The sequence below is a fragment of the Amblyraja radiata genome, chromosome 23 (assembly GCF_010909765.2).
Source record: "Amblyraja radiata isolate CabotCenter1 chromosome 23, sAmbRad1.1.pri, whole genome shotgun sequence".
Classification (NCBI taxonomy): Eukaryota; Metazoa; Chordata; class Chondrichthyes; order Rajiformes; family Rajidae; genus Amblyraja; species Amblyraja radiata.
The window spans coordinates 2,797,108-2,819,480 of NC_045978.1; the positions used below are offsets into that span (position 1 = coordinate 2,797,108).

The window sequence follows — 22,373 nt, forward strand, 5'->3', positions numbered from 1 at the left end:
CAGTCAGAGATGCTGCCAAACCTACCTTTGCTACTCCAGCATTGATTTTGCTTTCTCCATTGGAAGAGTGGTGCTCGTTCTGTGATGTGTCTATTTAAGAACTGCCTGCAAATATCACACTCGCTGTGCAACACTGCTGCAGCTCTGACTATTTGTGATACATCAATAGAGTTCTCCAGTAAATAATGACACCATCCCTTCCAGCGCGGGATTACACACCAGAGAAAAACCAGACAACGCAGGATATGTGCACCACACATTTCAAGTTCTCCCTCTTCGTCACTCTCACAAACGGCAAAAAAGATTGACTTAAAACACCATTTTAATGACAGAAGACGACACGAAGCAATTTGCAGGCCACCATCTCCAATAAGGAACAACAAAGGCCATCATTGTTAAGACATTCTCCTCAGATTTGCTACAGATGTGCCTGCTGCAGTGTGCAACCAGCACACAGATCCTCAATCTTTCTTTGTTGTGTTAATATATTTATCTTTGCTGTACCAATTGTTATGGCCAATCCCAAAGAAATTACTTGCTTCAGTTCAGTTCAGTTTCACACAAGATTGTTCTCCATTTAAAATTGGATAAATCTTTTATGCAAGACAGATGAGCCTAATAAATTTAAGCCCACACTGCATGGTAAGAATTGTGCAATTCTCTTTTTGTTTTTAACACAGGGTATAAAACTTAGTGCATACAATGGAAGCAGGGGACGCTGAAATAAAATCACGGCATGCTTCTTTAAACATGAAGCGATCTCTGGCAACATAACTAAAATAACAATGTGGTTCCGAATATCTACACGTCCTTCTTGGCCACTCTAACAATGAAACCATCAAGTTCTAAATTAGTTTCCTGGCTATGCAGTGCCATTTTGTGCAACTGTTCAAGGGGTGAGTGAGCATTTGAATGTCTAACAAAGCAACAGTTCAAGGGAATGCATGGTTGAGAGGTGCCTGGGTACAAATTGTTTAAACTGTGCGATTTCACAGCAAGTCAGTGTGAAGAATGCTTAATGCCGCTTAGACGTGATACAGGATAAATGGGAAACGGTAGCATCAAATTTGGCACCATACCCAACAAGGTAAACACAAAAAAGCTGGAGTAACTCAGCGGGACAGGCAGCATCTCTGGAGAGAAGGAATGGGTGAGGTTTCGGGTCGAGACCCTTCCCCAACAAGATAACTTCAGACTGTCTCCCTGCATGTGAGCAGTGGTCCATTCCCCTTCATAACCCTTTGAAGATCTGACAGCCACCAAGTTACCAATGTTATTATTGTCAAAGTTGGCAGAGCCGCATGTATGCACAACCATTAATGAACAGAGCTAACTTGAATTCCAAGTCCATAGCTCTCTGTAGCTACACATGTAGATAGTCTAGTAAAGGGTACACACACAGAACTCTTTCCCAGGATGGAAAAGCCAAACACCAGAGGGCATAGCTATAAATTGAGAGGGGGAAAGTTTAATGGGAGATGTGTTGTCGTTTTTTTTTGTTTTTTTTACACAGAGGGTGGTGGTGGGGCCCTAAAATACCCTGTCAGCGTGGTGGTGGAGGCAGATATGATAGTGGCATTCAGGTGGCTTTTGGATAGGCATATGCAGGGAATGGGCAAAAGCAGTAGCTTACAGTAGTTTAGTTTAGAGATACAGCACGGAAACAGGCCCTTCGGCCCACCGGGTCCGCGCCGACCAGCGATCACCCGCACACTAACACCACCCTACACCCACAAAGCCAATTAACCTACAAACCTGCACGTCTTTGGAGTGTGGGAAGAAACCGAAGATCTCGGAGAAAACCCAGGCAGGTCATGGGGAGAACGTACAAGCCCCGTACAGACAGCACCCGTATCGGGATCGAACCCGGGTCTCCGGCGCTGCATTCGCTGTAAGGCAGCAACTCTACCGCTGCGCCACCGTGAGCTCCTACCATCAAATAATTTTCTCAGCAAATTATTTAATAATGTTAGTTGCCCACGTATGACTTCCAGTGGAAGTGCCTGGTCAGGTTCCAGAGGAACAAGGAGACTTAGGGATAGTCAGTTATGCCCCTGTCCCACTTAGGAAACCTGAACGGAAACCTCTGGAGACTTTGCGCCCCACCCAAGGTTTCCGTGTGGTTCTCGGAGGTTTTTGTCAGTCTCCCTACCTGCTTCCACTACCTGCAACCTCCGGGAACCGCACGGAAACCTTGGGTGGGGCACAAAGTCTCCAGAGGTGTCCGTTCAGGTTTCCTAAGTGGGACAGGGGCATAACACATCCCTCTTCTGGAGAAGTGTGTTTTTCAATAACTCAGAGCGTCACTGGAGACATCTCGGAGACATCGCTGCACCGCCAAATTTCTGAATCTGAATGTTCATTGTTAATAGTTGTGGAGAAATTCCCAGAGAACTCTTTGCCAGATTTTCTGGTAAACACTTAAAAATCAGAGACCAAGAATCACAAGCCTTGAATTGTGAAGTACACGGAAGCTCTCAATACTCACAGTTCTAAACGATACACATATTAGACAGCAACTTGTAACATGTGTAGTTGAAGATGGCAATCAGGAAGTTGTCATCAGAGACTTGAGAAGGAATGGCTTGTCAAGAAATGCTAGTCTAGTGTGTGTTGTTATGATACGTCAGTGAAAGGCTAACTATACACAAGTATTTAGTTTAGTTTGGAGATACAGCGCGGAAACAGGCCTTTCGGCCCACCGAGTCTGCGCTGATCAGCGATCCCTGCATATTAACACTATCCTACATACACTAGGGACAACATTACACATACACCAAGCCAATTAACCTACATACCTGTACGTCTTCGGAGTGTGGGAGGAAATCGAAGATCTCGGAGAAAACCCACGCGGTCGCGGGGAGAACATACAGATTCCGTAGAGACAGCACCCGTAGTCGGAATCGAACCCGGGTCTCCGGCGCTGCAAGCGCTGTCAGGCTGCAACTCGACAACTGCGCCAACATGCCGCCCTCAATTGGAGAGCATGGGCATGGGGTGCAGGCATTAAGATGCTCTCTATACATGATAGGCACCCATTGAAATGCCTGTGAATGTTTAAAAACTTTGCACTAAATTTTAAATATTGCCAATTTACATCCTGGAAAACAAAAATAGGGAACTCGTTCTTTCAAATGTTCATAATTGTCTAATTTTAAAACTAAACCATGTAAATAATACATTCATCTATTATTCGATGTCTCCTTCCTTTAATCCTCATTTCCCCACATTGATTTCCTGTACATTATTGAATTAACCAGTCTAACATCCAAATCCTGCTCTCAGCTCTAAACACCTTAGTAAGTGAAAAGGTTCTGAACATCTGCCCTGTCTATGCCTCTCATAATTTTATATACAATAAGGTCTCTCCCCCCAACCTCCGCTATTTATTTAATATTTCCTCCATCTCTTGTGGCTCGACACACAGACAGCCATGCTGATCTTTTAGGCGACCTATTCTTTGCCTAGCCACTGTTTTACTCTTGAAGGGTCTCTTAGGATGTTCCTTGCCTTGCCTGCCAGATGCATTTCATGTCATCTTACTGCCTTCCTGATTGCCTTCGTAAGTGTACTCCCACATGTCTTACGCTCCCTGAGATATTCGCTTGATCCCGACCTGAAACCTGACTCCTCTATTTCCCTGACCAGAACCTCAACTTGTCTCATCAACAAAGGTTCTCTAAACCTGCCAGCCATACCACATGAACATGCTTCACTTGTACTCTTGCCATTTCGCTTTTGAAAGCCAATTTTGGACCTCCCTCCCGCACGTTTAAAAGCCTCCCACTTGTCAGATATCCTTTTACCTCCAAACCATCTCGCCAAATCCACTTCTGAAAGCTCCTGTCTAATACCATCAACATTGGCCTTGCCCCAACACCAGTCTTCAACTTGTGGACCAGTCTTACACTTTTCATTCCATAACTGCTTCAAAACTGATAGAGTTATGGTCACTTGTCCCTGAATGCTCCTTCACTGACATTTCAGTCACTTGCCCCACTTCGTTCCCCAAGAGGAGCTCCAGTGCCGCACCCTCTCTGCTGCAGCCCTCTATATTTTGATCAAGGAATATTTCTTGCACGTATTTTACAATTTCTACCCCATCTAACCCCATACGCGATGGGACGATAATTCAATAGGAACTTGTCAGAAATACATTTTTTGGCTATTGGGAAGAGTACGAAAATAAAATGTAGAAGATTGCTCCATCTAAAACAGGCAAGACTAATCCGGCTCATGGACAAATTCTAACACTAAAATGCACTAAATTCCCCAAATAATTTTTCGGTAACTATCTGAATATTGGAAAATAAAATATACTTGAATCCTGTACATAAATATCCATAGATTTTAGTCTACTGTGCATTTCTGGTACCCACACTATGACAATGAAAGATACTCTGTTTAAAATTTAATTTAAATGCAAGAAAGCAGAATTTACACACTTTCTTCAGAGTACTACAATGTTTTTGTAATACATATTTTGTTTCTGTGTACAATGCCAAACCTCATTAAAATATTTGAGAGTTTCAGGTAGTAATGAAAGGACCTATTCACCATTAACTCAATTACAACTGCAAATGCATTGCAAATTATTGTTTTCTCGCCTTTAAAAAAAAGTAGCGTTTTTATTTGCTGTGCGCAATAATTACAATCCAGAAATGATAATGGAGAATAATCATACTGCAGATGTAATAGCTATTCCTGCACAAGTCACCCACAGGTGACCTAATAGCTTATTGTCTCAAAATAGGTATTTAAACAAATTATTTCAATGTATCATTAAAAAAACATAGTTCACCAAGTATGCTCTTTTCTAGGTAGAAGTTTCAATCTAGATGTTTCTTCAGTCTAGTGTCAAATATATAGACAATAGACAATAGGTGCAGGAGTAGGCCATTCGACCCCTCGAGCCAACATCCCTATTCAATGTGATCATGGCTGATCATCCACAATCAGTACCCCGTTCCTTCCTTCTCTCCATATCCCCTGACTCCGCTATCTTCAAGAGCCCTATCTAGCTCTCTCTTGAAAGTATCCAGAGAACCGGCCCCCACCGCCCTCCGAGGCAGAGAATTCCACAGACTCACAACTCTCTGTGAGAAAAAGTGTTTCCTCATCTCCGTTCTAAATGGCTTACCCCTTATTCTTAATCTGTGGCCCCATACACACCATTATCTTTGACCTTCAATTCTATAAATAGTATGTTCAACAACAAAAAAGACATTTAAAAAAATTGCACAACATCGACACCACAAACCATCTACACAATACTATGACCCCTCCATAGTAATCGGAAGCATATAGAAACAGCAATAACATTACACAAATGCAGGTCTTGGCTCATCATTTTTTAAACCCTTGCAAAATCTTTTACTCAGTAAAGCGTGCAAACTTAACTATTCCTGAATGGCCCACCCTGTATCCCCTTGTGTGGATAAAACTTTGGGCACCTTGAATTTAAAAAGAGACACCTTAGGTCAAAATCTTAAACAGCCCACTCTAAAAACCCATTCAATCAGTTTCATCTATTATTTCATAATGCGCTGGCTTTGGGACTTTAAAGCTATTTCTTATATAAAGCCAGGCAATTAATTCTTGCAGCGCTATGGGCAAACTGATTCCAGATTATGCTCTCAAATTAGGGTTTCCTTACAAGATCAAAATGCCTTCAAATTTAGTCAACATTTTGCCTTGAGGATATCTTCAAAATTCAATTCCATTTTAACTTTGAGGTTTTGTGATTAAATATCTTTAGTTCATATACAGCCAGACTAAGTTCCTGGAAAAGCTCATATTTCTTGGGCTCAGCCACTTCCGTTAACCTTCAACCTTCCCCACACCATCACCTCATCCCTCCCACATTCACACTGATGTCCCAAATATCCCATCTCCACAGAGTCACACTGAGATTGCCAGCTTGTTATAATGGAGCTACTTCACTACAATGAACTGGTTGTACAAGTTTCATTTATCTATGTAACAACACCCCCCCCCCCCCCCCACCCACCCCCACCCACCCCCCACACCCCCACCTCCCCTCTCATCACAAATATATCTAATAATCTATATTGGAGGTAGGCACAAAATGCTGGAGTAACTCAGCATGACAGGCAGCATCTCTGGAAGGAAGGTATGGGTGACGGTTCGGGTCGAGAACCTTCTCCAGACTGAGAGTCAGGGGAGAGGGAGACACAGAGATAAGGAAGTGCAAGGTGTGAAAATGAGACATCAAAGGGATGAGGTATCAAGGAAAATGTAGACCAGATCAATGTTAGCTAGGAGAAGGTGACAACGAGGCATACATAGATAAAATTAAATCAGGGGGTCAGTCAGACTGGTCAGAGGACTAGGAAGGGGGAGGGATGCAGAGAGAGAAGGAAAGCCAGGATTACGTGAAGTTAGAGAAGTCAATGTTCATACCGCTGGGGGGCAAGCAAAATATAAGGTGCTGCTCCTCACCCTGTCAGTGAAGGAGGCCCAGGACAGAAAGGATCTATGTTGGACTATATTGAACAGCATCTGCATGTAGCACATACTAAGCTTCAGAAACAGGGCATGTATTCAATATGATCATGGTTGATCATCCAAAATCAGTACCCCGTTCCTCCTTTCTCCCCCACATCCTCTGATTCCGTTAGCCCTAAGAGCTATATCTAACTCTCTTTAATTCTTAATATGATTAAAGTACATGTAACCTAGAAGATGTTTTTTGTTTTATGGAAAAAATAATTACAATATCAAAGTCAAAGGTTCTAAGGAATCCAATTATGCAAGAGGCCAAAAAAAAAAAAAAAAAAAAATCACCTACAATACTGTAGATGAGTTGATTGAAATAAAATTATTATGAAGAAGATTTTGACCCATCTTTTATTTCGAAAGATTTTGTTCGACTTGAGCCTACCATCTAAAACTGAGAAAAAGCAATACGTCGACTTGATGGCCTCTGCAAATTATGCCGTTTCAACATGGTACTTAGTTATCTGATTCATTATCTGAAGAGCCCACTAGTTTGTAAGATACTACCCAATCCCTATAATGGTTTGGCACCTAGTTAACCCAGCTATTGAATCCCAAACTGAAAAATGTGAAAGATGAATTACTGAAAATACAGGTAAGGGATGAGAGATATCATGTAATATTAACCTGATTAATGTGTATATGCAATTTGTTTAATTCTTCCATTAATAATTGAGGCACTTATCAAAAGTGGTTATGATGAGAAGTCATCTCAATAGAGGCTTCTTATTCAAGTTTATCCTTGCAGGATTAATTATCCCCAAAAATAAATTAATTATCCCTAATGCAGCCCCTCCTGAAGCGCACATGTTCCTGATTTGCCTCACACGCACATCCTTTCAATTCCTGGAACTAAAGAGGTCAAGGCTTTTAAAGTTAGAACTCAAAAAAACGAAATAAAATATTTTAGTCATTGCAGGTTTCCACCCAATGCTTAAAACAAATCCTATTCTGGTGCAGGCTATGAGAGGCACCCAAGTGTAGAACTAGTAGAATCGGTGTTTCCAAAGCTGCAGATTTTAAATCGGCAATAATTGCCCAAAATTTTGAACCAGCTGTGATATTGTGGTAAAGTTCTGTCTCTATTTTCACGCCTATGGTTCTGATTCTCCTAGCTACTACCCTAGTTATGTTTAACACCCTATGTCACAGCAAGAGATAACTGATATGTGAATAGCCCTTTGAAGTGTCCGCAATATAAACCCTATAAATGTGGAAGATAATTGCGGGTATTAGCTCAAGAAGGTAAAAATAACGAGTTACTTCAAAACCAGCAGCACAAGTACTTTCCTTTGTTCACCTAAATTGAATTGATTCGATGTACTCCCTGCTCACAATTTCACATCCACAATCTCGTCACTCAATGGGCATTTTAACCCACCCTGATGAACACCCCCAAGTTGGATGCAAAATGGTTTTTTTTTGGTATTTTAATTCAATTCAATTCAATATTTATTCCATGTCATTTGAACCTCAGTGAGGCGCAAACGAAACTCCGTTTCTACAGCCATACAAACAAAACGAGCAAGAGAGCAATTGTAGGTAGGTTTTACCTCCAGACCTGCCCAAGCTGCAGGATGTGGACGAGGGATTGGAAGAGCCACATACACAGGCGGCAGCAGGACGAGGTGCGGGCTGGCCGAGCGCCGCTCTCCATGGTGCTGAAGTGTTGGACCGCCGGTCCCTGGTCGCTGCCGCCGCCGCCCGCAGGCGCTCCTGACCCGGCCGCCGCCGCCGCCTCGCCCCGCGGCTGGCTCGAGGAGTAGTCGTAGACGAACCACCTGAAACTCAGCACCTGCACGACGAGCGACGGCACCACGACGAAGACCAGGGTGAGGCCGAACCACCAGAAGTGGCCGCGGAGGTAGTAGTCAGCCGCCAGCCACACGTCCGTCGCCCCGTCCGAGAAGAAGACCAGCAGAGAGCTGAGCACCCAACAACAGTCGGCCAGTGAGTAGCGCCGGCGCTGGCGGATCACCGAGTGTACACACGAGCTGTGGCAACAGCTCGGCCCCGCCGCCCCGGGACCTCCCGCCGACCCGTCCCCATTCCTGTCCCCATCACATGGGCGTTGACCCAAATCCAGCAGCGGCGGCAGCGGCAGCAGTGGAGGAACTGACCCTCCTGTCCCGTCCGACTGTGCAGCCATCCCTGCCCGGCACTGGCAGCCGCTCACACGCCCAGCTGCTGCCTTTAAACGGTGGGTGTGGGAGGTAGAGGGGGGTGGTGGTTGGGCTGGGGAGGGGAGGCACACACACTCACTCAGAGACACAGAGAGAGGGGATAGGGAGGAAAAAACTTCCGGCTGCCGGGCTCGGCAGAGGATGCAGACGAGATGCAGCTCCTCCTCTTTGTGAGCGGGTTTGCTTCCAGCAACGTGACTGACTGCATCAACGAGTCTGCAACGGCGCTGCGCCCTTTTGTTCGGCGCTCAGCCCGGCGTGGATGCAACAGACGCGCCCCAACAGCACGGCCCCATGGCTGCCCTGCATGCAAACGCCTCGCCCGCGGGAACACCTCGCCCGTGCAAACACACACACCCCGTGCAAACGCCCAACCCGTGCAAACACACACCCCGTGCAAACGCCCAACCCGTGCAAACGCCTCGCCCAAGAAACCGCCTTGCACTCCATTGCCGCCAAACGCACAGAACTCGCTTGCATGCAACCCTTCCGCGTTGACTTACACGCAAACGCTTTGTGTTTTCTCCATGCAAGCAGGTTGCACCCGTTCACCAGATTAGACCCACGCAAACACGGGCAACTGCAGACGCTGGAATCTTGTGTAAAACACACCGGGCAGCATCTGTGGGGGGAATGGGCAGACCACGTTCCGAGTCGAGTCGCTTCTTCAGGCTTATCTCATCTCAGGTAGACACAAACATGCTGGAGTAACTCAGCGGGACAGGCAGCATCTGTGGAGAGAAGGAAGGAATGGGTGGCGTTTCGGGTCGAGACCCTTCTTCAGACTGATGTTTGACTGTTTTGGGTTAATTCGACCAGGGACCCGCGAAGCATTAACTCCGCGTTTTATAAACATTGTAAACGCTTCGCAGCTGCCGAGGAATTTAATTCCACCCATTCCAATATTGCTGGAGAATGCAACCGAGACCCTTGGGACCCCTGGAGGAGCCGCTGTACTGATTCAGTGCATGGACCCGGTTAGGGAGTGATTTGGTGTCGAGTGGCGAGACCGCTTCAGTGGATACTGGGAAAACTGTCCTCAGAGCTTGCAGCAGATGCTGAGTTTAGAGATCGGATCATATTTATTCACTGTATGTTTTACTGGATGGGGCCAGATTGTTTTGCAAGTGACAGATAAATCCACGTTAAATATAGCACCAACCTTTGTTGCATTTAACTGGAGATCGCCCTATTTGTTCGCCTTAAAAGAAAACACAGAACACATAATTTATTCGTCTTCTCCGCGATAAGCACCAGGTCCTCGCGTGTAATAGGCTAATGATGATTATTTACAAGACCGGACCAAGATCTGCACCAATGATCGATTGTCCATAAAATTACCGAATAATCGATTGCTGATTTACAATCCGGAACTCGGCCATGTAATGACTGAATGATACCAAAGCGAGGAACAACTTAAGTATTTACTGATCGATTTCCAATACACGTTGACGGTGAAATGTGCTGTGCCACGAGTGACCAGGGCAACAGACTACTTATCTTCCTGAACTAATCTCCAAACGTGAATATATAAAGTGGGTGGATGTGATATCTGTTCAGGAAGGCAGTTAGTCGAGGGGACTTGAGTACAGGGTGGAGACACAATAGACAATTGGTGCAGGAGTAGGCCATTCGGCCCTTCGAGCCTGCACCGCCATTCAATGTGATCATGGTTGATCATCCCCAATCAGTCTGAAGAAGGGTTTCGGCCCGAAACGTCGCCTATTTCCTTCGCTCCATAGATGCTGCTGCACCCGCTGAGTTTCCCCAGCAATTTTGTGTATCCCCAATCAGTACCCCGTTCCTGCCTTCTCCCCATATACCCTGACTCCGCTTTCTTCAAGAGCCCTATCTAGCTCTCTCTTGAAAGTCCAGAGAACCGGCCTCCACCTCCCTCTGAGGCAGAGAATTCCACAGACTCACAACTCTCTGTGAGAAAAAGTGTTTCCTCGTCTCAGTTCTAAATGGCTTACCCCTTATCCTTAAACTGTGAACACCTGGTTCTGCACTCCCCCAACAATGGGAACATTTTTCCTGCATTTACCCTGTCCAATCCTTTAAGAATTTTATATTTCTATAAGATCCCCTCTCACCCTTCTAAATTCCAGCGAATACAAGCTCAGTCGACCCATTCTTTCATCATATGTCAGTTTCACCATCCTGGGAATTAACCTACGCTGCACTCCCTCAATAGCAAGAATGTCCTCCCTCAAATTAGGAGACCAAAATTGCACACAGTGCTCCAGGTGTGGTCTCACCAGTGCCCTGTACAACTGTAGTAGGACCTCCTTGCTCCTAAACTCAAATCGTATCGCAATGAAGGCCAAAATGTCATTGGCATCATCTTCGGCACAGACATTGGCCTGTTCCTGTGCTGTACTGGTCTTTGTTTGTTAAGAATGCCAACAATTATTCACCATCCATATCTGGGGGATAACTTAATACGATGACCATGATAGAACAGGTCCCCTTCCACCCTTCTCCACCTACCCTCATTTCATAGTTGTGTAGGAAGGAACTGCAGATGTTGGTTTAAACCAAAGATAGACACAAAAAGCTGGAGTAACTCAGCGGGTAAGACAGAATCTCTGGAGATAAGGAATAGGTGTCGTTTTGGGTTGAGATCCTTCGGTTATTGATTGGGGACGATCAGCCATGATCACAATGAATGGCGGTGCTGGCTCGAAGGGCCAAATGGCCTACTCCTGCACCTATTTTCTATGTTTCTATGTTTCTGGCTGTGAGTCAGGGGGAAGGGAAACGAGAGATATAGACGGTGATGTAGAGAGATAAAGAACAGTGAAAGAAAGGCAAAAAAGTAACAATGATAAAGGAAACAGGCCAACGAGCGGTCTCGACCTAAAATGTCATCATTCCGAAGAAGGGTGTTGACCCGAAAACGTCACCTATTCCTTCTCTCCAGAGATGCTGCCAGTCCCGCTGAGTTGCTCCAACATTTTACGTCTATCTTCGGTTTAAACCAGCATCTGCAGTTCCTTCCTACACATTGTTAGCTAGGGGCTAGGTGAAAACACGTTACAGACAATTGGAGTCAACAAGACGATGGTTTAATAGTTGACTGGTACGAAAGGAAACAGATTCAATATTTCATTCACTAACCATTCTGAAATGTGCAAGTGCTAGGAGCCTCCAAACTAATTAAATAAGAGAATGCGTAAGAACAGGACTCCTCAAAAACATTTGTATTTTGATTAAAACGTTTAAGAGATCAAATAATTAAACAAAACACTGGTTGCAGCATTATCATATAATAAGCTAATACTATCTGTCATTTCCAAATGGAGTAACCACAGCCAGCATGCAGTTGAATTATCAAATGCTTGATCTGTTTCTCTGTGATGCATCAACCGTCTCAAAGAAAATTGCATTTGATTATTAACGTAAATGTCTACAGATTAATATAATCTAACATTTGTAAAGGCTAATCTGGAAAGCATGTATATTGAATTTGTTTTAAGTGATTACGAAGGGAGTGCCAGTTTACAATAAATATCTTAATATCTATGCAATTGTATTTTTTTAAATATAAAATCAGAAAAAAATGGACAACGTTTCTGGCAGAAAAGATAATAGACCATAGGTGCCATTTGGCCCTTCGAGCCAGCACCGCCATTCAATATGATCATGGCTGATCATCCAACTCAGTATCCCGTACCTGCCTTCTCTCCATACCCTCTGATCCCCTTAGCCACAAGGGCCACATCTAACTCCCTCTTAAATATAGCCAATGAACTGGCCTCGACTACCCTCTGTGGCAGGGAGTTCCAGAGATTCACCACTCTCTGTGTGAAAAAAGTTCTTCTCATCTCGGTTTTAAAGGATTTCCCCCTTATCCTTAAGCTGTGACCCCTTGTCCTGGACTTCCCCAACATCGGGAGCAATCTTCCTGCATCTAGCCTGTCCAACCCCTTAAGAATTTTGTAAGTTTCTATAAGATCCCCTCTCAATCTCCTAAATTCTAGAGAGTATAAACCAAGTCTATCCAGTCTTTCTTCATAAGACAGTCCTGACATCCCAGGAATCAGTCTGGTGAACCTTCTCTGCACTCCCTCTATGGCAATAATGTCCTTCCTCAGATTTGGAGACCAAAACTGTACGCAATACTCCAGGTGTGGTCTCACCAAGACCCTGTACAACTGCAGTAGAACCTCCCTGCTCCTATACTCAAATCCTTTTGCTATGAAAGCTAACATACCATTCGCTTTCTTCACTGCCTGCTGCACCTGCTGCACCTGCATGCCCACTTTCAATGACTGGTGTACCATGACACCCAGGTCTCGCTGCATCTCCCCTTTTCCTAGTCGGCCACCATTTAGATAATACCTGACTCCGCTATCTTTAAGAGCCCTACCTAACTCTATCTAACTCTCTCTTGAAAGCATCCAGAGAATTAGCCTCCACCGCCCTCTGAGGCAGAGAATTCCACGGATTCACAACCCTCTGTGTGAAAAAGTTTTTCCTCGTCTCCATTCTAAATGGCCGACCCCTTATGGCAAAATGATCAAGTACATGTTGGAAAAGGTGCAGAAGAAATTCACCAGGATTTTAACTGGTCTTGCCATGCTGGAGTTACAGGGAGAAGCTGGATAGGACAATAGACAATACGTGCAGGAGTAGGCCATTCGGCCCTTCGAGCCAGCACCGCCATTCAATGTGATCATGGCTGATCATCCCCAATCAGTACCCCGTTCCTAATAGACAATAGGCTGGGATGTTCTTCTTTGGAGCGTAGGAGACAAGGAGGGGTGTACAAGATCATGAGGGACATGGATAAAATGAATGCTCTTTTATCCCAGGGTAGAGGATGCAAAACTAGAGAGTACAAACTTAAGATGAGAGGGGAGAAATTTAAGAAGGACCTCAGGAACAACTTTTATCACTTAGAAGGTAGTCCATATGTAGAATGAACTGTCAGAGGATCCTATAGAATACAACTATGACTTTTAAAATATATTTGGACTGATATATGGATCGAACGGTTTAAAGAGCAATGGACCAAATGCAGGCAAATGGGACGAGCCCATTATGTCAACTTGGTCAGTATGGACAAGGGAGGCCGAAGGGCCTGTTTCTGTGCTGTACAGCTCAACGTCTACACAACAAGAAAGTAAGGAATGTAGTCACAATAGCTACCATTTAAAACGGAGGACTATCAAAAAAAGACAATTGAATATAAAGTGTATCATCATTCTGGTAGATTTGAAGTTCGAAATATGAAAAATATTTTCATATTATAGTTACTTCATAATAAATTATATCCTGCTTTTATCGGTTGGTTTCATTAAATAGTTTCAAAATCCACAAGTACAAATTCACTTTCAAATCTTTGCCTCTTATAAATAATAATAAGCGGGAATTGAAGGACTCAGTTGAATTAAAAAACTTATTTTTCCGCTTCTTTGGTAGTATAGAAAAGTTATAAAAAAATACACAGGTCATAAATTTATTTGATGAGATTTAAGCTGCTGCTGGATGTAATAATCACGGCAGGAGCAGCGCTTAGCTTTTTCATTTCACCCTTAAATTACTTCATTGTATGCCTTCACTGTACTTGTATTAGTTTTGAAGAGAATTCTAACTGCGGGTGGAAGGAAAGACTACACTCGTTTAGAACTAAAAGCCTACCTGTAAGGCAATGAAGTCCACATGAACAACTTCCCGGGTGCGGGCGTGAGTGCCAGCGTGTCTGAGGAGTCTGAAATAATAATACCCCTGTCCCACTTGGGAAACCTGAACGGAAATCTCTGGAGACTTTGCGCCCCACCCAAGGTTTCCATGCGGTTCCCGGAGGTTGCAGGTGGTTGCAGGTAGTGGAAGCAGGTAGGGAGACTGACAAAAACCTCCAGGAACCGCACGGAAACCTTGGGTGGGGTGCAAAGTCTGCAGAGGTTTCCGTTCAGGTTTCCTAAGTGGGACAGGGGCATTTTTAGAGTCTGATGAAGGGTCCCGACCCGAAGCATCACCTCTCCTTTGTCTCCAGAGATGCTGCCTGACCCGCTGAGTTACTCCAGCACTGTGTCTCTATTGCCAGCATGAATGATGACTTAAGGGCCTGTCCCACTATACGAGTTTACCCAAGAGCTCTCCCGAGTTTAAAAAAAAAATCAAACTCATGGTGAGCACGTAGAATGTACGTAACGGGTACGTCGGAGCTCGGGGATGTCTCTTAGCGGGAAACGCGGTTACTCCAGTTGTTTAACACAAAAAACTGGAGTAACTCAGTGGGACAGGCAGCAAACTCTGGAGAGAAGGAATGGGTGATGTTTCGGGTCAAGACTTCAGAGTCTGAAGAAGGGTCTCGACCCGAAATGTCACCCATTCCTTCTCACCAGAGATGCTGCCTGTTACTACAGCTTTTTGTGTCTATAATCCATTATGATCCCTGCTGTCTCCATCTCTGCTCGGACATGCTGAGACTCTGCATGTACTGGGAATGTTCTCCCTTTGCTGTGCCATTAATATCTGCAGCACGATTTTTATACGAATACTAAATTCCCTTGATTTTTACTTTTCTTTAGACACTTCGTTCCCTGGCATTTTAAGGAAGTTATTGCAGATCATAATTATTTAATGGCACACAAAATTGCTGGGGAAACTCAGCGGGTGCAGCAGCATCTATAGAGCGAAGGAAATAGGGAACGTTTCGGGCCGAAACCCTTCTTCAGAAGAAGGGTTTCAGCCCGAAACGTCGCCTATTTCCTTCGCTCCATAGATGCTGCTGCACCCGCTGAGTTTCCCCAGCAATTTTGTGTACCTTCGATATTCCAGCATCTGCAGTTCCCTTTTGAACATAATTATTTAATGGCTCTGATGTCACTACTAACAAGCACCATAATTGTCTGGTATTTAGCCTAAGAATAAAGGTAACAATGTGTGACTTGAGTGCATGCTCGAAGGGCCGAATGGCCTACTGCTGGCTCGAAGGGCCGAATGGCCTACTGCTGGCCCGAAGGGCCGAATGGCCTACTGCTGGCCCGAAGGACCGAATGGCCTACTGCTGGCCCGAAGGACCGAATGGCCTACTGCTGGCCCGAAGGGCCGAATGGCCTACTGCTGGCTCGAAGGGCCGAATGGCCTACTGCTGGCTCGAAGGGCCGAATGGTCTACTGCTGGCTCGAAGGGCCGAATGGCCTACTGCTGGCTCGAAGGGCCAAATGGCCTACTGCTGGCTTGAAGGGCCGAATGGCCTACTGCTGGCTTGAAGGGCCGAATGGCCTACTGCTGGCGCGAAGGGCCGAATGGCCTACTCCTGCACCTATTATCTAGTGTCTATTGATTTGTTTCTATTTACTAAGTACAGCTACTTATATATTCAGACTGTTGAGTCTGAAGAGGTCCGACCTGAAACATCACTGTTCCTTTTCCTTTTCTCCAGAGATGCTACCTAACCCACTCAATTGCCCCAGCACTTGGTGTCTATCTTCGGAAATAACTCTCTGCAACAGTTAAAGACAAAGAATGTCTCACCTTCAAGAGATACATCTGACTTCAATCAGCTAAGAGGCTTGATGTTAGTTCTATTAGCTTCAGCTGCTGCTGAGAAGACTTTAAGCCACTCCACTGATTGGATGGTGATACAAACCAGAGCAATTGGCACAGATTAAACACTGAACTAATTTCACATGATGATTGCAGAGATGCTGACCCCTCATGTTCTCTTTAAACACTAATTTCTACAAAACTCTGCTGTCCGTATCATTCCTGTGTCACATGTTAAGCCCTAGTTACCGTTCACATGCTCTTCCTCCAACATAAATGCTTCAAAAATAGTCCATCCCTACCTTAATGTTGGTCTGAAGAAAGGTCCCGACCAGAGACATCACTTATCCATTCCTTCCAGAGATGCTGCCCACTCCCCTGACGTCAGTCTGAAGGGTCTCGACCTGAAACGTCACCCATTCCTTCTCTCCAGAAACGCTGCCTGTCCCGCTGAGTTACTCCAGCATTTCGTGTCTCCCTCCAGCCTACCTCATTTCAGACATTGTACATTTTCTCTGGAACTGTTCTGCTACAAAGCTGAGCAACTATATTTTGCACTGTGGTATTTTTATAGTTGTGTTTGGTTTGATTGCATTTAAATAAAGTATCATCTGATTTGGTTGGATAGCATGTTAACAAGGGTTTTCACTGTACCTCGGTACACGTGACAATAATGGACCTCAACCAAAACTTCCCAAAACACACCACAAAGTACTACGTTAGTTCATGTTAGGAGTGTTAATATCTCCTATAGATGATAAACTTATTATTCTTTCAACTCATAAAAAGGATGCTTTACGCATGCATATTTACAATAAAGTATCAGCTAATGTATGCACTGTATATATTAATTGAAAAGTACTCATTTTGGATAATCCTGAGGTCTAGATGTGACTTTGATTACCTTAGAACATCCAAACGTACAGCACAGGAACAGGCCGGCACGGTGGCGCAACGGTAGAGTTGCTGCCTTACAGCGAATGCAGCGCCAGAGACCCGGGTTCGATCCCGACTATGGGCGCTGTCTGTACGGAGTTTGTACGTTCTCCCCGTGTCCTGCGCGGGTTTTCTCCAAGATCTTCGGTTTCCTCCCACACTCCAAAGACGTACAGGTGTGTAAATTAATTGGCTTGGTAAATGTAAAAATTGTCCCTAGTGTGTGTAGGATAGTGTTAGTGTGCGGGGATCGCTGGTGGGCCGAAAGGGCCTGTTTCCGCGCTGTGTCTGCAAACTAAACTAAACTAAACTAAACTAAAGAAGGCCCTGCATGATGCCCAGGAGAAAGTAATGCCACGGAATACCTTGCATGCAATGCCTGCAGCAATGCAGACAGTATTTATGTTCCATATGTTGAGAAATATGGGATGTACAAACTTATTCCTTCAAACAATTTTATTGACAGTTTTAGCTACAATGAAAGTTACCATCTGTGTTGGAACAATCATAAGCTTCTAGTGCAAGTGCACACTTAATGGATCTGAAATCACTGCCCTGTTATATTGAAAGTTTAAGTGATAATCTTCATTGTGAGGCTCATGATGAAGAATGCTGGGCTTGAAATCGATCAATGAAACTGACTCGAGCCTCAAGTCATCAAGTACTTTACCTCGAGAAAGAACATTGATTGCTTCTTCTAATTAGACTTTTTTTAAAAAGCATTCATTTCTATTCAGCGACTGGGAAATCCTATTTGTAAAACAAGATGCCCATTCTAAGGTTAAGCTCACACATGAGGAGTGTGTACACGCTGAAGAAATGTGAATGGATACTGAAAACTGTCCTGCCTGGGTCCATAATATAGCGATGGAATAGATTAGCCTCGCGGCAGTAAGGGCCTGTCCCACGAGCATGTGACTCCATGCAGCAAGCACGACCTAAGCGACTCCATGCGGCAAGCGCGACCTAACCAGAAGCGGGGGCCACGCGGAGGTCAGGTGAGTGACATGAAGTGCGAGCGAAGTCCGCGGGAAGTTCGCGCGTGACGTACGGCGTCGATGCGGCTGCGGGCCGGCAGGCCGTTGCTGTACGGAATTGTTGAACACGGTCAGTTTTTCGGAGCCCCGCGCAATGTCGGGACCAGCTCCGCACAACTCCATACGGTTCCGGCGATCGAAGTGGGACCGGCCCCGCGAGGCCGTACGGCTCAAGCGACCACGTTAGGAAGCGCTTGCCGCATGGAGTCGCATGCTGGTGGGACAGGCCCTGTAAAGCCTCATGGGTCGGTGGGAGCCTCGTGGGTCGACTCACGGTCGATGGTCGATGAGGGCGCTGGGGAACGACCATGCACCATGGGGGGGGAGGGAGAGGAAAGAGCAATGTAGGAGCCATCATGTGAGGACCGCTGGAATGGGGGGAGGCGGAGGGGATCAGAGGAGGAGCTGGCAGGGGGTTCTTTGTAACTTCGTCAGGGGCGTTTATGTTTGGGTATGGAAGCAACAAATGTCACTGTGCCTTGTCACTTGTGGCAATAAAGTATTCCATTCCAGTACAGCACAGAAACAGGCCCTTCGGCCCTCAATGTCTGTCCCCAACATGATGCCAAAACCAACCCATATCTGCCTGCACGTAACCCATATACCACATTGCCTACATATCCATGTATCGTGTGGGAAGGAACTGCAGATGCTGGTTTAAAGCGGAGATAGAGGCAAAAAGCTGGAGTAACTCAGCGAGACAGGCAGCATCACTGGAGAGAAGGAATGGGCGACGTTTCTGGTTGAGACCCTTCTTCAAACCGTCTGAAAAAGGGTCTCAACCCGAAACGTTAGCCATTCCGTCTCTCCAGTGATGCTGCCTGTCCCGGTGAGTTACTCCAGCTTTTTGTGTCTATCCATGTAGAGTGATACTTGTACTGAACCGTATATAAAAATGAATTTCACTTTCCCTCGGCACATGTGGCAAATGTACCATACCATCCCGGCCTATCCAAAAGCCTCTTAAATGCCACTATCTTATCTGCCTCCACCACCACCACCCCAGGTAGTGCGTTCCAGGCACTGGTTACCCAGTGTGAAAAACCTTGCTGTGCACATCTCCTTTAGATGTTGCTTGTCTCACCTTAAACATATGTCCTTCTGTATTAGTTTTTTATATACTGTACTTTCCACAAGAGAAGATACCAAGACTCTATTATGCATAATAACCTTGTTTGTAATATCAGGTGGCGCGGCACGGTGGCGCAGCGGTAGAGTTGCTGCCTTACAGCGGCAGAGACCCGGGTTTGATCCTGTGTACGTGTGCTGTCTGTACGGAGTTTGTACGTTCTCCCTGTGACCTGCATGGGTTTTCTCTGGGTGCTCTGGATTCCTCCCACACTCCAAAGACATACAGGTTTGTGGGCGAGTCGGCTCGGTGAAATTGTAAATTACCTCTAGTGTGCGTAGGATAGTGTCAGTGTGCGGGGATCGCTGGTCGGCATGGACTCGGTGGGGCGAAGGGCCTGTTTCCGCGCTGTATCTCTAAACTAAACTAAACTAAAAAGGTTAATTTTTAATGTGATTTATAATGCTGTAATTAATTTTGTAGCCATTAAAACTTATCAATACTGGTGCTATAGATTTCCTAGATCCTCATTAAAGAACTGGCATTTTTCCCAGTTGCTATGATGTGTTTTTGCAAGTAATATCTTCAACGATAAACTTCATTTTTATTGGTGAACTTTGGTGGGAGTTCTAGCTTGTGGAAGTATAATGGTTTGTTATTACCTCCCATCTGACAATAGTACATTAGGATAGCAAACCCTTATGCTGGATAGACACAAAGTGCTGGAGTAACTCAGCGGGTCAGACAGCATCTCTGCAGAGAAGGAATACGTGACATTTCAGGTCGGGGCCTTTCTTCAGACAATGTTTCTCCATCTTCTGCAAGATAGAACATCCTGGGATTAATTTGGTCCGCTCTTTGATATTTGTTCGTGGTGACTCTGCTTGTCGATTGTGATTTGCTTGGTTCCACGTTCTCAAACCCACTATCTAAAAAATGCAAGGTGGAGCCGGATGGAACATCGAACACCAGCTGTTATGGAGTAAAATGGAGGCAAAAGAGACTGGAATCTTGAGCAGAAATTAAAAAAGCCAGAAGAACTCTGCAGGTCAGGCAGCATCTGTGGAAGGAAATGGACAGGCGATGTTTCAGATCGGGAAGAAGGGCCCCAACCCAAAACGTCAGATGTCCACTCCCTCCACAGATTCTACCTGACCCACTGACTTCCTCCAGCTGGTTGTTTTTTTGTTCAAGAGCAAACTATCAGTTACAAATGTCCTGTGAACAACATGGGAGAGTAGTGTGAGAATCGCTGACATAGTCAGTATTTTGTTCCTCATCGCCATTTATCCTTGAACTTGGTGAATAGCCGATCCATGTCAGAGGCCCGTTAATGGCCCGACAAACACACAGAGGTCAGATCAGGTAACAGTAGCAAATATTCTTCACCCGGAAACATTTATGAATCAGATGTGATTTTATGAAACTGATGCAAGTACAAGTCCTTGGTCAGGCCCCAAACTGGAGTATTGTGGAGCCGTTTGTGATCCTTTCAACAACAACAAGATCACCCTGGAGAAAGTACAACGCTGAGCTGCCCGCTTTGTATGTAATGACTACAAGCGCAAATCCAGCGTGAATAAGATGCTGACTTCTCTCGGATGGGACACCCTAGAGCTCCGCAGAATCAGGCTGACACTTATTGCAATTTACAAGGAGATTCACAAAATCACGGCATCAAACCTCCCGCCATCCCAGAGCACCAACTACCATGAAACAAGACAAAAGAACGGTCCCTACATCATCTTGTTGAAGAAGGAACTGCAGATGCTGGAAAATCGAAGGTAGACAAAAGTGCTGGAGAAACTCAGCGGGTGAGGCAGCATCTATGGAGCGAAGGAAATAGGCAACGTTTCGGGCAGAAACCCTTCTTCAGACTGATGTAGGGGGTGGCGGGAAGAAGAAAGGAAGAGGCGGAGCCAGAGGGCAGAGGGAGAGCTGAGAAGGGGAGGAGACAGTGAGGCCTACCTGAAATTGGAGAAGTCAATGTTCATGCCGGTGGGGTATAAACGGTCCCTATATCATCAACTGGTTAAATTTCAATTCACTTTGCTGCCAATATTCCCTTGACCCAAGGACGATAAGGGAATGGAATATGTTACCACCCAACACACGCGCTGCTCCCCATGTTAAGTCATTTAAAAAGATGATCGAGCAACTAGATCTCCTCAATTTGGTCAAAAAGACCCACTTCAACATTTATTCACTACTCTACTCACTCCGACCTGCGCGAGATAACCACTGATGAGTTGTTTGCACAGTAATCAACCAGAACCAGTATTTTTTTTTTACAGAACAAAAAACTAAATTCTAAAGGAACTCTACGGGTCAGGCAGCATCTGTGAAGGGAATAAGCAGACGATGTTTCAGATTTAGTTTAGTTTATTGTCACATATACCAAGGTACAGTGAAAAGCTTTTGTTGCGTGCTAACCAGTCAGTGGAAAGACAATACATGATTATAATTGAATTTGGTGCAAGATCAAACCAGTAAAGTCCGATCAAAGAAAGTCCGAGGGTCTCCAATGGGATCAGGACCCTTCTTCAGATTGATTGCTGTGCCCATTCCCTCCACAGATGCTGCCTGACCCGCTGAGTTCCTCTGACACTTAATGTTTTTGCTCAAGATTCCAGCATCTCCAGTTTTTTTTCACCGTATCCTTATTGATAATTAGTGTCAGATAAGAAGCGGGAGGTAGAGGTGATGTCTAAGCAAACAGTCAATTGGAAAGGAACTAGGCCAATTTACAATACCTGTCAAATCCACATCAATTTCTCCCTAACCACGCAGGGTATTTTTGCTAGAAATTCAATGCTTTGTGTTGTTTCCAGAGCTATCTTTGTTAATTAGATTCCCAGCCATAAATCAATGGCTCTCAGTTTGTTTATTCACCCAAACTCCATGTCTTACCCAATGACACAATGTCAACTCCATCCCTGGAATATGGTGCAATAACGAGTAATGTGGTCAAACTTTAAAAAAATATTATAGTTGGATTGAATTAATTGGAAAAATACAGTACTCAAGGCAAGAGTGTTTAATTGTCAATTATGTACCGAAACTGAACAATTACATTCTTACTTGCAGCAGCACCACTGGTCTATAAACACGAAAATAGACACAAAATGC

The 22,373-nt window shown here is 44.9% G+C and overlaps 1 protein-coding gene across 1 annotated transcript in view; it reads right to left on the minus strand.

Moving 5' to 3' along the window:
• xkr7 (XK related 7) overlaps window positions 1-8,668 on the minus strand; it is a 120,217-nt gene extending 111,549 nt beyond the window's left edge. Inside the window, exon 1 of the mRNA XM_033041233.1 lies at window positions 8,073-8,668. Within this exon, the coding sequence (XP_032897124.1) occupies window positions 8,073-8,668 (596 nt within the window). The remainder of the gene's footprint in view (window positions 1-8,072) is intronic.
• Between the last annotated feature and the right edge of the window lie 13,705 nt (window positions 8,669-22,373).